This window comes from Stegostoma tigrinum, chromosome 30, assembly GCF_030684315.1.
Source record: "Stegostoma tigrinum isolate sSteTig4 chromosome 30, sSteTig4.hap1, whole genome shotgun sequence".
In the NCBI taxonomy this organism is placed as follows: Eukaryota; Metazoa; Chordata; class Chondrichthyes; order Orectolobiformes; family Stegostomatidae; genus Stegostoma; species Stegostoma tigrinum.
Window position 1 is genome coordinate 43,183,407 of NC_081383.1, and position 17,987 is coordinate 43,201,393.

At 41.9% G+C, this 17,987-nt stretch overlaps 1 protein-coding gene across 4 annotated transcripts in view; it reads right to left on the reverse strand.

Moving 5' to 3' along the window:
* The window catches only part of eps15l1a (epidermal growth factor receptor pathway substrate 15-like 1a), a 336,507-nt gene that overhangs the window by 232,896 nt on the left and 85,624 nt on the right, over positions 1–17,987 (reverse strand). For all 4 annotated transcript variants that reach the window (XM_048559812.2, XM_048559811.2, XM_048559814.2 and 1 more), the window contains exons 3-7: positions 15,337–15,426; positions 5,143–5,190; positions 4,962–5,057; positions 2,771–2,836; positions 488–613 (exon numbers count right to left, since the gene is read on the reverse strand). In XM_048559812.2, coding sequence (XP_048415769.1) covers positions 488–613; positions 2,771–2,836; positions 4,962–5,057; positions 5,143–5,190; positions 15,337–15,426 — 426 coding nt within the window. The remainder of the gene's footprint in view (positions 1–487; positions 614–2,770; positions 2,837–4,961; positions 5,058–5,142; positions 5,191–15,336; positions 15,427–17,987) is intronic.

A 17,987-nucleotide genomic window follows, 5' to 3' on the forward strand; every position in this document is an offset into this window, starting at 1 on the left:
CTATTTTCATTGGTAGTGGATAAAATTCTGAACATAGAATTGGATGACAGCTATTTGATTTATACCCTGAGGTAACAAGGTGTAGAGCTGGACAAGTGCAGCAGGCCAAGCAGCATGTTAGCAGCAGGAAGGCTGACGTTTTGGGTCTCGACCCTTCTTCAGAAATTTCTTAAGAAGGGTCCTAGGCCCAAAACGTCAGCCTTCCTTCTCCTCTGATGCTGCTTAGCCTGCTGTGCTCATCTGGCTCTACACCTTGTTATCTCAGATTCTCCAGCTTCTACGGTTCCTACTATCTCTGATTTATACCCTATTCTGTTGCTGCATGCAGAGCAACAATGTACTGTTTTCATCAACTTGCTCTGGTTTAAATCATTGGCCTCCATCTTCAATCAAAAAATTGCATTACATGCATATATTTTTGATTTAATAATTGAAATCTTAAGATTTGAATTAAAAACAACTATGTGCTTAGATATAACGTGCTTACCCTTCCCAAGACATCCAGAGGTAGGTTTGAATTTATCAACACAGGTTTGACCTTATCACCGGAGAGGAGGCCATTTAGTGGAGCCAAGCTTTCAAATATTCCATCAAATTTGGCTTTCTCTTCAGGCTTTAGGAAGGATACAAGATGGGTTAACATTTTCTATTACCAGCGTGCTGAAGATGCAACGAAGCTCGTCTTGAAGACTACATGTGCAAACATGCTCTCACTAGACTTGAAATTTGTGGTCTGTTCCACAATTACCATATTTGTTTTTTTTTGCCTGGTCAGTCATTTATTTTGTTACGTTAGGCATTTTTAAACCTCTGAACATTGCACAATCATTGGTGGACAACCCCACTTCCAACCTTACGATGGAGGGAAGGTCATTGATGAATCAGCTGAAGATATCTGGGCCTAGTACACTACCCTGTGGAACTCCTGCAGAGATGTCCAGATGACTGACCTCCAACAACCACAACAACCTCAAACTTTCTATGTGTCAGGTGTGACTCTAACCACTGGAGAGTTTAACCCCCGATACCCATTGATTCTAGTTTTCCTAGGACTCCTTGATGCTACACTCGGTCAAACGTGGCCTTGTTGTCAAAGACTGTCACTTTCACCTCACCTCTAGAATTCAGCTCTTTTGTCCATGTTTGGACCAAGGCTGTAATGAGGTCAGGGGCTGGGTGACCCTGGCGGAACCTGAACTGGGTGTCGCTCAGCAGCACAGGGCACAACTCAGGAATTTGATGGAATACTCTCCATTTGTCTGCCTGACTGCAGATCCAACAGCTCAAAAAACTTGACACTATCCAGGACAAAGCAGCCTTGATTTGCACCACATCCAAAAGCATTCCTTGGTCCACCAGCGATGCACAGCAAACTCACATCCAGAACCTCAAACTGAGCTACAAATCTTCTCAAAACTGTTTCTTCAGTGGCACTGAGTCAAAATTTTCAACTCTCTCCCTAATACACCCATAATGCCATCTGCAGCAAATAGAATGGGCAATAAATGTTAGCCAGACTGTAAAAAAAGGCTTCCCCTCATGAACAATTTTAGAAGAAGTTACTGCTGTGTGAAAAAGGTGCATGGTTTGGTCCCCCAGTGCTTCAAGGATACAGCTGGACTAAAGGTATCTGCAAATTTCTCCGAACAGCCAACATCAGAAGCTGGACAGATAAATATGAGGACAACACTTGGTTAAAGAAAGCAATCCGAAGTTGGTTGCAGTTCTTGGAAGATTCCATTCTGGAACTTCTTCGTCTTAAAATAAGCTAGCCTTCCTGGTGGATATCCTATCCATTAACTGTAATTCATTAATTTTCACAAATCTACAATGGAATGGCATTGCATATACAAAACAGAAACAGGCCAATAGGCCCAGCTAATCACTGGTGGTGTTTTTGTTCCACCTATGTGCTCTCTCACTCTATCTACCTTAGCCTGACCTTTAGTATGTACTCCTATTCCTTTCTTTTTTGTCTATTGATTTAGTTTGCCTTTGAAATCATCTATTTCCCTCAAACATGCTGCAACCTCAACATTCTAACCACACATTCCCAACTGGAATTTTTTGATTACAATCTTATATTTATGGTCCTTAGTTCTGGATTCATAGATACATTCTGATCACATCTACCCTGTTCAACTCATGAGAATTTAGAAGATTTTGCTCAGAACACTAAGGCTTTTCGGTTTGAATTTGGAAAATTCACACAATCATTCTTGGTCTTTTGACCGAAGTAGAAATTATAATTAAAACATAAACAGAAAATGCAAGAAATACTCAATAGGTCTGGTAGCATTTGTAGATTTGTGGAAATGAATATATCTGATGCAAACGAAGGTGCTACCAGTTACATGTATTGGTGCACTGAGTATAGTACCATACTTTATACAACTCACTTCTAGCTCTCAAATTTATGCTGGTCTTCAGGCAGCATTGTTCTCCCTCAGGTATGCTCCATTAGGATCCCACCCCAGGTAAAGTCGATGGAAAATTTAGAATAAAACTTCCTTCAACCCCTCCAACTCTAGAAGAGCATCACGGACTGCATTATTCCAACATGGCTCCAGTAATCGTCCGTAGCTTTAATGCTGATTTAGTGACAAATCACTATTCTCACTAGAATGAAGGTGAGACTACACAAAAATAAATGTTCATACGGAATTTACAGCAGGGACTCTCAATTCATTCAAACTAAGCTCAGTTCAAACAATTACCCGAGACAAAACCTAACTCAATTTGATTGTACGAAGTTGGTTGTCCAACTCACCCTTACAGCCCATTGCGTGTCTGAGGAGGGTGGAGGTGCTACCAGAGATGGACTACTGCTGTCATGCTGCCGAAAGATAGAAGACAACCCATTAGTAACAAAGTACATAGAAGTTCTACATACTTCTTGGAACAAGCCATATCTGCATTATTTAACTGGTCAGGGAAACTAACCATGAAATTTGGAACTGCAATTTGTAGAGTATTTGACACAACTAGTTTTAGTGAGAGGAAACAAAATTTATATATCTTGGACAAGTTTCCTGGGATACCACTAAATTACTTCGGACTTAGGGTTGACAACAATTTACAGTAAATGGTAATATCTAACATAATATGAATACACTCCTGGACTACACAGGTTGAATAAATTTCTCAACTTTTTCTGTCACAGCAAGCAGCACTACTATGAACTACAAGTGAATCACCTAAGCCACACAGCACTACTACACACAACTGATCCTCCTTACCTACACAACACCAGCACAAATACCTCACAGCATAAGTATCCTCCAGTCCTGAATCTCCCAGAATACAACACCAGCAAACACCAGGAAAGAACTCAGAACAACAAGTAATACACACAACAAACTCCCACATTAAGTACATGCAAACGAACATTTACAAAACACTAACCTCAGCAAACTATTTTGTTCAATTCTTGAGCCTAAAATTACTATGAACTTAGTGAGGCCATCAGAAGCTTACTAGAGATGAGGAATTTCAATTATGTGGAGCTATTAGGGTTATTGCCCTATCATGGGAGATTAAAATGAAATTTGACAGCAGTGTTCAAATTAATGTGCACACTGATAGAGATCACAAGGAGAAACTGTTTCCTGTCGCAGAAGCATCAGTAACCAGACAATGAAGTTTAATGAAATTGACCAAAGAACTAGCGACAACATGAGAAAAACGTTTTTTTACACAGCAAATTGTTGCAATTTGCTATGCATGGCTTGAGTGGATTGGAAGTAGGTTCAATAAATTTCAAAAGGGAATTAGATAAATATTTGAAAGGTGAGTATGTTCATAACTATGGGGAAAGAGCAGAGGTGTAGGACTAATGTGACGGCTTTGTTAAATAACAGTACAGGCATGATGGGTCACTTGACCTTCTTCAGTGTTGTTTCATTTCATTTTATAATTGATTCACACAGCTTCTCACCCAACGAACAAGGACACAACTAGTCCTCTTGAACCACACAGCACAGAAAAGGATGAAAACAAGGAAAAGAACAAATAAACTTGCATTTATTTGGCACTTCGCAAAATAAAAGGACAAACCAAAGCACTTCATTGTCAATGTGCTACTTTTGAGTATAGGCACAGATATAATGTAGGAAATAAGGCAACTAACTTATGTGTCACAAATAAATGAGAAAACGACCAGAAAATGTGCATTTGTGATAATGGCTGAGGCAAGAATATTATCCAAGGCAACAGAGAATTCCTGTTCTCTTCTACAGACAGAATATACTATCACCCTTCGAACATGTGAAAAGGGAAACGTGCTTCAGTTTAATGTTGTGACTACAGGATGGTACATCTAACAATGCAGCATTTCCTCAGTAATGCACCAGAGTGTCACGTTGGCAATCATGGTTGGGTTTGAATGCTGACTTTCTCATTCACAGGCAAAGTGTTATCCCTGAGCCAAGCCTTAAAGCACCACAATGATCCCACTGCACAACAAAGTTACCAATACACATCATATCAATCCTAAACTGGAATACAGCTCTTGTACAATGATCTTTTCATGCAAGTTAACAGTGACAGTGACAGTCACAGCCTTTTACCACCCTACCCTGTACCATTGCTGAACCTCATGGAACATGTACTGAACAGCTAAGTAGTACCAATACTAGGTTTGAATAAGAGTTTGATCATGACAGCAACATCAACAGACACTCAATTTGGAACACAGGTCTTCACAACAGGCAGCTTCACTTGGCTAGATACATAAAGTGGAAGAATGCGTTTTGCAAATACCATGACCATTTCATTTCCTGATGAGAAACAATACAAAAGAAATCATGCAAATTTATGAAGGAAGGTCAGTTGAAAATACTGCTGTGTTAAGTAAAGTTAGTAAGTGTAAATTAACACTTGAGAATTCTACTGCACAGCTTTAATGACATAGCAGTCAGAATATACTGATTTACAATTTGTTCACCGGTTTAGACACTTACAAATTTGGGTGGTGGCAATGTCACATTTAGACTGCTCAGGCTAACATCATGGCCATTCTGTGCACACGCTACCAGGCGTAAAGCCACATAAAAGCCCTAAAATGTAAACAAAGGGTTAATATGAGAGGAATTAGTGAATAATCATCATAGCAGAATCAATGACAAAGCATGACTCACATACCTGTTTATCCAGGTAGCCTTTGCCTTCAGGGTCTGCCAAATCCCAAATCTGCAGAGACAAAGTAATGGTTACATGATTACTGGGCGCAAAGGGAGACTGTCCCACTCTAAACAAGCTCAAGAACAGAGACAGGGATACTCAGGCACTGTTCTTGTTGATATTTTTTAGCCGAGTAACAGACCGAAATGCACTCATCCTATTCATGACACTAATTCATAGTGAGTTAAACAGCCTTGAAGGCTATAAAAGTATTAAAGGCAGAGATCATCTTGACAAATTTATACTAACATAGAGTAATACAGTTTATACAGTAAGATCAAAACACTACACATCTATTTGGGAGTGACATGGATCTTGGCAACATCAGCATAGCAAAATAATAAATTAGGATACACCCAGACTAATTTTGTGGAAAAAAAATCAAGCATTGCTCTGGAGCAATGCAGCGTCATTTCTACAAACATCAGGATCCAAACACTTTCAGAGGTGCACTTCCACGTACGTAGCATTCCAGAATCTCAGTCTGGACTGAAATCAGACTATAAAAATTTGTCTCTACATCTGGGTTACACTGCAAGAATTCTGTCAAGGCAGTGGCAACAGTCCAATAGCTTATCAACATGTTCAGTCAAGTCTTACAGGTGATACTAAAGGATAGATGATATCGATTGAACCATAAATAGGAATGAATTAACACCATTAGAAGAAAGGGAAAGCAGTAGCTAATTAGAATAAAATTGTCATAAAATTAGAATAAAATAAAAGCCTATAGATGACTACAGCTGCCTGTACAGGTATCACAGAATTATAGAATCCCAACAGTGGGGAAACAGGCCTTTCGGCCCAACAAGTCCACACCGACCCGGACAGCATCCCACCCAGACCCATTCCCCCATTAACCCACCTAATCTACACCCCCCTGAACACTACGGGCAATTTAGCATGGCCGATCCAGCTAGCCTGCACATCTTTGGACTGTGGGAGGAAACCGGAGCACGCGGAGGAAACCCACACAGACACAGGGAGAATGTGCAAACTCCATGCAGATAGTCACCCAAGGCTGGATTCGAACCCGGGTCCCTGTCGCTGTGAGGCAGCAGTGCTAACCACTGAGCCACCATGCCGCCCTAAAATATCAATTAGTATGAGAGCGACAGTCATTTTTTTTCCTATTCTAGATTACCTTTGGATGCCAAAGCAAAATCCACAATAAGTGGCTAATAAGTGACATAGAACATTTGCACCACACAATTGTTAAACCTGTCCATTTTATAAAAAGTGAATCTAACCATCTCCCTTTGACTTTCAATGGCATTACCTTCGCTGAAGCCCCTACTGTGTACATCTTGTGAGCTACAATTGACCAGAAACTGAATTGAATCCACCATATAAATACTTTGGCTGCAACAGCAGGCAACAGGCTGGGAATTCCACAATGAGTAACTCATCTCCAGGCTCCCCAAAGTAAGTCCACCATATACAAAATGCTAGTCAGGAGCCTGATGGAATGTTGTCCAGTTGCCTGGATGAATGCAGTTCCAACAACATCCAGACAAAGCAGCCTGTTCCTTTGGCACCCCATCCATGAGCTTCAACATTCACTCATTTCACCCATCAGGCATACAGGCAGTATTATGGAGCTGCACTGTAGCATCTCACCGAGAATCTTACCACAGCACCTTCTAAACCCACAATTCTAACCCGAAAGAACAGAGGCAGCAGATGAAGGGGAGCACCATCACCTGCAAGATGTTCTCCAAACCACAGACTATTGACTTAGAACAACATCACCATCGCTTCAGTGATAGTGGGACTGCATCTAGAGAATTTTGCAGTGTTAGTAATTGCATTTAAGAAAATGTGTATATATGTTCAAGAATGTTCTGAGCAGGCGCATATAAAAACCAAAAGAACTGCGGATGCTGTAAATCAGGAGCAAAAACAAAGTTGATGGAAAAGCTCACCAGGTCTGGCAGCATCTGGGGAGGAGAAAACAGAGTTAATGTTTCGGGTCCAGTGACCCTTCCTCAGAACTAACGGTGGGTCAGAAAATGTCAGTTTATATGCAGAAAATAGGGAGTAAACAATAGGATAGAGCCCAAAGAGAGAGAGAAAGACAGTTGGACAGACAAAGGAGTTGCTAACCATCAGGCTGGGAGGGTGACTAGTTGTTAATAGGGGCTGTTAGTGACTAACAACAGGGGATGTGCAATGGCAGGCTATGTGATAACAAGGCCTGGTGTGTGGGGTGGGGGGCTGGGACATGGGGGAGTTTAGGCCCTAAAATTATTGAACTCAATGTCAAGTCAGGAGGGCTGTAGGGTCCCCAAGTGGAAAATGAGGTCTTGTTCCTCTAGCCTGTGCTGGGTTCACTGGAACACATACTTGGAGTTGTGAGAGTATGAGAGAGTGTGCACAAGTGAAAGACTGTGTGCAAGACAGCATCTAAGAGTGGGTATGAGGAATGAAAGTGTGCGAGTATGTGTGAAACATTTGTAACAGAGTGAGACCAAGAGTAGTGCAACAGCGTGCCTGCATAAGATACACGTGTGATTGATTCAGACTGCGTACTGGGGTGTGTGTGTGTGCGAGAGAGTGCGAGTGTGAGACAGTGAGAGAGTGAGAGAGAGTGAGAGAGAGAGAGAGAGAGAGAGAGAGAGAGAGAGAGAGAGAGAGAGAGAGAGAGAGAGAGTGAGTGAGTGAGTGAGTGAGTGAGTGAGTGAGAGGAGTGCAAGAGTATGAGGGTGAGCAGGTATGAATCTGGAAGAGTGATAATGGGAACTGCAGATGCTGGAGAATCCAAGATAATAAAATGAGAGGCTGGATGAACACAGCAGGCCAAGCAGCATCTCAGGAGCACAAAAGCTGACGTTTCGGGCCTAGACCCTTCCCGAAACGTCAGCTTTTGTGCTCCTGAGATGCTGCTTGGCCTGCTGTGTTCATCCAGCCTCACATTTTATTATCATGAATCTGGAAGAGCATGCATGAGAGTGTAAGGGAGAGTATGTATGCACGAGTGTGCGTGCGCACGTAAGTGCACGAGTATGCAAGACAGTGCATGAAGTATGTGTGGCAGAATGAGAGAGAATGTTAACAGATTGTGTCTCATTCTGTCACACATACTTCATGCACCTCAGTATAGGACAGCGAGCATGAGGAATTGCGCACAACTGTACAACAGTGTGTGTGAGGAGTGAGAGAAAGTGTATAAGAGTGCACAAGTCTGAGAAAGGGAGTGAGTGAATGTCAGACTATGTGACAGTTGGACTGCGTGAGAGAGCGCGCGTGAAAGACAGAGCATGTATGAGAGAGAGACAGCATGCATGTGTGAAAGAGAGAGTGTGTGCGTGCGTGTGAGTGAGTGAGTGAGTGAGTGAGTGAGTGAGTGAGTGAGTGAGTGAGTGAGTGAGTGAGTGAGTGAGTGAGTGAGACAGCGAGGGAGGGAGGGAGTGAGCGAGGGAGTGAGCGAGGGAGGGAGCGAGGGAGGGAGCGAGGGAGGGAGCGAGGGAGGGAGCGAGGGAGGGAGCGAGGGAGGGAGGGGGGAGGGAGGGGGGAGGGAGGGGGGAGGGAGGGGGGAGGGAGGGGGGAGGGAGGGGGGAGACAGAGAGAGAGGGGAAGTGTGTGAGAGAGCAAGTGTGTGAGAGAGCAAGTGTGTGAGAGAGAGCAAGTGTGAGAGAGAGCGCAAGTGTGAGAGAGAGCGCAAGTGTGAGAGAGAGCGCAAGTGTGAGAGAGAGCGCAAGTGTGAGAGAGAGCAAGTGTGAGAGAGAGCAAGTGTGAGAAAATGTGAGTGTGGCTGTGGGTGTCTTGTCTGCTTATGAGGAAAGGTTGGACAGACTACTTTCATGTCCACGGACTTTAGAATAGTGAGAGATGATTTGTTGAAACATACATGAGTCTAAGGTTACTGTTTAAAATCAAGAATCTCCCTTTTCAAACAAAGATGAGGCAATTCTTCTTTCTCATACAGCCGTGAGTCTTTGGAGCACTCTTCCTGAAAAAGTGATTGAAGTCGAGTCCTTGAATCTTTTTAAGGCAAGGGTGGATAGATTCTTACTAACCAAGGGTGTGAAAGTAGTTGGGAAAGCGTACGGAGGTTACAATCGGATCAGCCATACTTTTATTGTACGGACAAGCCAGTTCAAAGGACTACAAGAATACTGTGGACCAGATCATTTCAGTCTCTACATGGAAATATCTACTGTGCAGCAGAATCAAAACTAATAATAAACACAGGTTTTTGTTAACAATTGGAAACAAATGCTCTGTTGAGCAGGTACTTCCACAGCAACTAAAGGATAGTCCAGTAGTTAATCAGCTGTCTGCATCTCTGCATGCACTACAAATGTGTGGTACCGCTCAACATAGATGAAGGGTCTCCATTTCAGTCAGGAGGTTTATAGAACTCAGGTGAAGCAGCAATGATGAGATTAAATTTGTCTTCGGAAAAATAGAGGATTCTTTTCAAACAGTAAGTTGTCTTAGCTGAGAATGCAATTCCTTAGAAGTGATATTAGCATAACTACTATTAAATTTCAAAAGGGAATTAAATAAATGCATGAATTCAATAAACTTATTTCGTTTGGCGGAAGAACAGGAGAAAAAGTCAAACTGGATAGTACTTTCAATGAGCTTGAACATGATGGGCCAAATTATCTCATTCTACACTATTCTTCCTTGAAAAGGAGAAGGAAAGGAGAAAAGGGAAGACAGAATGAGCACCTGAAAGAACAGGTACCTACTGAGTTGCAGCCAAATTACATTCTGCTCCTGACCCAATATTAACAGGATGGAACTATCATTTTGATGCAATTATGAATCTGCAGCAGCTAAACATTAGGAATGCTGATGTGAATTCGCTAATAATTCAGCCAGCAGTCAATAATCTAATGCAAGCTACTTCTCGTTAAAGTGCTTGTGGGGTATTCAAGAGGGCATCTTTCTGGCTTGACAGGTTGTAGCATTTGAACAGTGTCTCCGTCTCAAACAGTAAGCATTGATCAGGACTCTCTGGTAGTCACAAGGCAACTGTATTGTACTGTCTTCAGAACTGATGAAGAATCATACAATTAACTCTATTTCTCTCTCCAGAGATGCTGCCAGACCTGCTGAGTTTCTCCAACATTGTATTTGTTGCATTGAGTCTCTTTCTGGTCCCTAACTGGCCCTGCCGCTTTACAAGGGTAATGTTTGAACTCTTCTTTATATCCAGCTGTCAATCTCTTCCCATATCCTGACTCTGTCCCTTATTTCCTTTCTTGTCAGCCCTCTGAACATTCAATGGTAATCCTGATGCTCACTTGTACTGTCAACTTGGCACACGTCAGATGCCCCCTCTTTTGGTGTCATTTTACTCTCTAAAGCTTGTATCATCTAGAGGAGCTGGCTTTTGGAAAAGTACCTCAGCAGCAGCCTAATCATCTCCTCTGGAGGCTGTCTGTTGATCTTTTGTAGTTTTGCTCGCCAACTTTCCATTCTAATTTACCCAGGATAGATTTGTCCTGAAATGGGCCATCTTCTAAGTATTTTGTACGGATGTAATGTCACACCTCAACTTTGAATTGTGGACAAGGCTGAAGGGACTAAATGGCTACTCCTGTTTCTTTGCACTTAATGTACCCTTCACTACCACACATTCCTTTTGAATTCAACTTGACCCCAACAGAAAGGATGTATTTTGTCTTTCCAGACTGAAAATACTAAACGGTCAGACCCCAAAGTACAAGGACCAGTACCTCAAACATCAAATGTATAACCTCAACACAAAAAGTGGGTAAGTGCTTTTAAACTACCTCTACTCTTAGTATGAATCAAAAACAAACATCTGCTAGAGCTGCCTATTCTCAATAATAGCAAAGGACTTATCGAAGTGAAGCTAGGAGAAATGAGGATTAAATTAATGTCACAAACTGCCAAAGCAGAGTTTTGAATTAGCCTTCAAGTATTTTCTCAAAATAATTGCACTGTACACAATATCACCACAATTCACATGCAGGGATGACCCCAGATTTGACACACTTTATTCACTTTGATGTAACCAACGTAAACGTGAGTAATGAATTTTGCCTTTCAGCTGTGATGACTTATATTAAAAGACCAAGGATAGGGTTGTTACCACAAATTATCAGGAAATAATCTGCTACAGATTCTGAGAAAAACATGTTTTCAGTTTATGTCACAATGTTACCCGGTCATGGTAGCCTCAGCAATTAATTACTCAGAGATTTCATGTAACATACTCAATATTAATTATCTCTTGTATTTATAAGCATCCAAGCATAAATGTGAGCACTTTATTCTTAAATCCATAAAATAGTGTAAAGTATAATTCTAATCCAAATAAATAATCTATGACAGAAGTAATTTTGCCTTGATAACTACTACAGACTGCAAATGCAATCATAGTTGTACGTCAGTATAATTAAGAAATATGTAACATGCTGCCACCACTGGAGGGCAGACATGATGACCAGAACTAAGCCTCTATATATTTACCAAACAATGATGGAATATTCCAGGATAGTGTCCAAACATCATTTTATCATTCAGAACTCCCAAAAGATACAACACCCATATGCTGGTTATGACAAAAAAATAAAATTTCTGATTTTTATTGCAATACACTTTGCAGTATTGTTTATTTATTTGTTAGTACAAAACACAGTTTCAGGTATCCAACTTTTGTCATTATTCTCAGTTGACAACTATAATCTTGTTTATCCATTCATTTTCTGAGTTCTGCGTTCCATTAAATCAATCAACAGGTATAGAGCAGGAATGCAGGGCATCATGGTCATACTGTTCACAACTATGAGCTGAACTATAATAATCATACTCCTCTGAAAGGTCAGAGTTCTTTCATGGGACCAGATTAATTTAGGATATCTGGTCGGCATGGGCAAGTTGGACCAAAGGATTTGTTTCCAAGCTGTACAGCTCTATGACTATGGCACAAGGGGTTTGACAGGGTAAATACTGAGAGGATGTTTCCTGTCATGAGAGAGTCTAACACCAGAGGGCATAGTCTTAGATTAAAGGGGCGCCAAATTTAAAACTGAGATAAGGACGAATTTCTCTTCTTGGAGGGTTGAGTGTCTTTGAAATTCCTTGCCCCGAGACCTGTTGGAGCAAAGGCCTTGTGTATACTTAGGATCTTGATCACAGGAAGAATCAAGTGTTATTGGGAAAATGCAGGAAAACAGATATGAGGAATGTCAGATCAGCCATACTCTTACTGAATGTTGAAGTAAGTTTGAGGGACAAAACAGTTCACTCCTGTTCCTATTTTTTATGGTCTTAAGTGTGGCATTCCAGCTCTAAACGTTTCAGAACTGAAGTGTCAATCATGCCTTCCCTTCTTCAAGAATGCTGCCTGACTTCCTACAAGTAAAAGGAGAAATGACAGCAGGAAACCTCTTTACTAGCAGAAGTTGAGCACCACAACACAATATGACCCAATGCCAGTACTACCATCTGTTATCAGGAAACAGTGAGGCCTCATGCCAGGTTGTGCTGGAGGCTCAAAACTGGGAACTCAAGCAATAATGTGGTCTGTTCCTGGCCTGGATGTGCTCGGTACAGACATTGGGATCAGAAACTAACTGCATCCTCAAACTATCATTTTCCTGCCTTTCACATGGGAAATTAAATTCAGCCAAAAAACAATATTGGTGCAATAAATATTTTGCAATGTTTCACTCTAACGTGTGCGGACTAATGGTGGCACTCCTTGTTCAAGAAGTCACTGTCAAAGCAGCTATTTTAAGCAAACACCTTAAGGACCACATGTGGCTAAGTCTGATAATCCTTGACAGTTGACAACTTTAAATACTGATCATATGACCCACAGAGGGTACCCAGGTTCTGGCAGCTCAGTGGATTGCTGCAGTGATGGATTCCTGGCTAAGTTCTCCCCAGACAATTCCCAATTTGGGCACTGTTGAGTTCTCACTGAAAAAACGTCACAGCCAGGTATAGTTTCCCAAAGCAACATTCTGGTGTGAATTCATTCTGCTTTGGCAGAAACACAATTTATCCAATAATTTTTACTGACAATGATGGCCCTTTTAAGAAAGTACTTGATAAAAATTTTCTATATTTATGGATTCAGGATTGAGCACTTTACTCTGTCAGTATAGCACTGCTGGCTGGTATTTAGTACTTCCACCTTGACAGCATCATTTAGTGTATGAGGCACCACCATAACCTCAACTGCATCTGCTCCTGTGGACTCGTTAGTTGCCTCAAAATGTATAGATCTAGACTTAATAACAAATCCCCTTTTGAATATTATTTTCCAACAGACTGGGGCAGCAATAAGAAACAAAACAAACAGACAAGAATTTGGATACAGAGATAACAAGTTGTAGAGCTGGATGAACACAGCAGGCCAAGCAGCATTAGAGGAGCAGGAAAGCTGATGTTTCGGGCCTAGACTCTTCATCAGAAATGGGGGGAGGGGAAAAGGATTCTGTAATAAATAGGGAGGAGGGGGCGGATAGAAGATGGACAGAGGAGAAGATAGGTGAAGAGGAGACATACAGGTCAAAGAGGCGAGGATGGAGCCAGTAGAGGTGAGTGTAGGTGGGGAGTTAGAGGAGACAGGTCAGTCCAAGGAGGATGGACAGGTCAAGGGGGCGGGATGATGTTAGTAGGTAGGAGATGGGGGTGGGGCCTGAGGTGGGAGGAGTGAATAGGTGGGAAGAAGGACAGGTTAGGGAGGCAGGGACGAGCTGGGCTGATTTTGGGATGTGATTGGGGGAGTTCACATTGATACCATTGGCCTGCAGGGTTCCCAAGCCAAGTATGAGATGCTGTTCCTGCAACCTTCAGGTGGCATCACTGTGGCACTGCAGGAGGCCCAGGGTGAACATGTCGTCCAAGGAGTGGGCAGGGGAGTTGAAATGGCTTGCATCTGGGAGGTGCAGTCGTTTGTCGCGAACTCAGTGTAGGTGTTCCACCAAGTGGTCCCCAAGCCTCCGCTTGGTTTCCCCAATATACAGGAGGCCATATTGGGAACAGCAGATACAGTATACCACATTAGCAGATATGCAGGTGAACATCTGTCTGATGTAGGTGGTCTTCTTGGGGCCTGGGTTGGGGTGAGGGGGGAGGTGTAGGGACAGGTGTAGCACTTCCTGCAGTTGCAGGGAAAAGTGCCGGGGATGGTGGGACAGGTGAGGAGTGTGGAGCGGACGAGGGAGTCATGGAGAGTGTGGTCTCTGTGGAGAGCAGATAAGGGCTGGGAGGGAAAAGTATATTTGGTAGTGGGGTCAGATTGCAGATGGTGGAAGTGCCGGAGTATGATGCGTTGGATCCAGAGGTTGGTGGGGTAGTACATGGGGACGAGGGGAATTCTGTTTTGGTTGTTATTGTGGGGAGGTGGTGTGAGGGATGAGTTGCGGGAAATGCGAGGGACACGGTTGAGGGCGTTTTCGACCAACTGTGGAGAGGAAATTGTGGTCCTTGAAAAACGAGGACATCTGGGATGCACGGGAGTGGAATGCCTCATCTCGGGAGTAGGTGCGGCAGAGGCAAAGGAATTGTGTATCCTATTCCCATTAGTTACGGATCTCCATTTGAATTATTGCACAGATGGGACCATTTGCTCAAAGAGGATTAGGGCTGGGCAATAAATTGCCAATGCTGGTACATCCTAAGAACAAATGATTTTTTAAAAATTCAGTCTTTAAAACCTACCATCTTGATCATTGGTCCTAAAATGTACCCCAGTATCAGTTTCTCTCTACTTATTCTTGTGAAGCATCTTATGGCAGTTTCCTAAAGGTACTGTATAAAAGCAAGCTGTAGTTGTTCTGGTTTCACAACTCACAATAGCCAAAGATAGAAAGGAGTGCCAAATGTAAAATCAAACATTGCTGCAAATTCCATGGGGTAGTAGTGTTAACCAGGTTCCACTAGGTTTTCCCACAGGCCATTATAAAACAAATTCTCAGCATCAATTTATTAATATTGAATACAGACTCAAAAACACATGTTTAGAGATAGGGTTCAGCATTATCACCTTCATCGTGTGATTCACTCACACACCATTTACCACAGAACACAGAGATTTTACCTACAAAACTCATCAGCAATTAAGCATTCCTTTCATTGTTTAATATTTTCATAACATTCTCGACAACAGGAATTTTAATGGCCTAACAGGTCTGCATTGTAGGAGTTGCTGTTTCTTACCTTTCCTAAGATAACATCAGAGAGACCAGACTTCTTCAGGAACAATGCTGCTTCATTTGGCTCAACTTTTCCTGTATGAGCTGGATCCACCTACAAACAGAAGCACCTATTCAGTACACATCAGTCACTTGATGAACAAACACTTCCCTCTCTTGTAACTCAATAACATTTTCTGCACAAATTACTAACAAATTCAAAACAGAATACTATTGAAAATAATAAATTTAAATGTCATTGTTGGTTCATTGATGCTTACGTCGGAAGGCTGTGAATTCATGCCAAACTCCAGAGGTTTGAGCACATAAATGGAAATGGTATTCAATGTATTACTGAGGAAGTGTTGTATTGTCGGACGTGCTGTATTTCATTTCAGATGTTAAACCTAAAGACCCAGCTGCCTTCCCACATGAATGTAAAACTGCCCACGCATTATTTAGAGCAAATCAGGATATTTTCCTATTGTCTTGACCTATATTTGTCCTTCAACCAACACATAAAATATATGACCATTTATTTCATCCATAGTTGCACAGGTTTCCCACGTTATAAGACTAACTCCAATCCAAAAGTGGGTCATTATCTACAAAAAATGCTTTGGAACATCGAGATGGTGGCAGGCCGTTATTCAATGTTGCTTTTTCAGATGCTGTTAGAGTGTGATTTTGAAAAAGTGAGCTGAAACCTTGTATAATTTTTGTCGCATCATGTTTACCATTCTGTATTATTTGACATACTTCGCAGTTACCTCAAACCTAAACACCCAATGCAGCTCCACCCACTTGTTGCCTAATATTCTGATGCTACAAATGGTCAATAAGAACTTTACGCAAAAAAAACCTGAACATCTCCAAATCAGAAATACCAAAACCTGTTACTATGGATTGTAATAAGCAAAAGTTTCATTTTAGCCAATTTCATTCAGGTTTATATTCTCTGCAGAGTAGAACAGGAAAAAAGCCAACACAAAATTACTCGGTCAGATGATGGGGACATAAGCTTCAGATTGCCCTCTCAAAATAGTTGCAATCACATCATCATAAATTTGAAATAATTTCTTGGACATTCATGGAGGACAATATACAACCCATCTAATTTACTGAGTGAAATGCTTTGGTCAGATCGACAAATACAATGAAGTATTACTAATGTTATTCAACTGTGTTTTTCTTGGATGAGGCCGGCTGTCAAAGGTTCCTATGGAAACTACAGTGCATCTCTGGGAAGATTTCTTCGGCTATGGGCAAATTTCTTCGGCTATGGGCAAATTAGGACAATGCATGTCAGGAATTCTCCGGCAATAAACAAGATGGAAATATCTTGACAGTTTCCACAGCAGGATTTATCTCCCCTTTTGTCACATTTCTCAAATTGGCAATTCACATTGTTTGAGTTTGGGGTTAGGGTGCACACACGGTGAGCTTTAGAAGTTCCTTTTTTCTCCTAGGTGAATCGGCCATGCTAAATTGCCTGTAGTGTTCAGGGGTCCGTGGGTTATGGGAGAATGGGTTTGGTTGGGATGCTCCAAAGGGCGGTGTGGACTGTTGGGGCAAAGGGCCTGTTTCCACACTGTAGGGAATCTAATCTAATCTTTCCATCAAGCTGCAGCACAACATCTTATTACAGAGGCAGAGCAGCAACAAAGGAAGCAAATCCTGTACTCCAGATCCCACTAGCTCATAGGATGCCATCCCCCCCCCACTCCATTCGCCCAAACATCTGCGAGTTGAGAACTGTTCTGTTCAGTCATATCAAAACCATGGCATAAACCCACGGCCTTGAGTACGTGTCAGCCTCAAACTGCAGGGCAGCCAACAGTAACGATTCTTTGCAGGCAAAGATTTTGGGAAGGTTTGTCTCTGTGGAATAAGACACAATCATTGGTGACTGAAGTGGTCAATTCTTGATCTGCAGGCTCGGGATCATTTGGGGCACTATAGCTGCTGTGTGGAGGGGTTCCGGTTTTAGGAAACTCCTTCCATTATCGGCTTCTTTCTTTAGCAGTCTCTGCTTGTTTCAAAATTGCGATTTGCTTTCTTGGTTGTTGCAAGATAGCTCTCTCTGTTGCAACTTCCTGTTCCTACACACTCACTTTTCTATAAAGAGTGCTCTATGGTGTGACTGCATCATAAATACTTTCTACAATCCATAAATTTAAATCCTACACCAGATTACCACCATTGGTGGAAACTTAATCATCCATGAAATCCGTATTATCACAACTTTTGCATTTTGTAGTTTTATTTAATACAGTAGTAACTCATACTGTCTGTTCACCCATCACTTCTGTGACTACAAGATAATAAAGTGTGAAGCTGGATGAACACAGCAGGCCAAGCAGCATCTTGGGAGCACAAAAGCTGACGTTTTGGGTGTCAGCTTTTGTGCTCCTGAGATGCTGCTTGGCCTGCTGTGTTTATCCAACTTCACACTTTATCTTGGATTCTCCAGCATCTGCAGTTCCCATTATCTCTTACTTCTGTGACTACAGATTCCCAGACCAGCAACACAAGTTTAAATCTCTCATACTAATTTTCAAATTCCTCCTATGCTCCAAATGCTATGTCACAGGCAACTTCTTGCAGAAATCTCTAATTATGGTCCCTTGTATATCCCCAAATTTCTTTCTGCCAACATTATCACCAGTGTTTTCC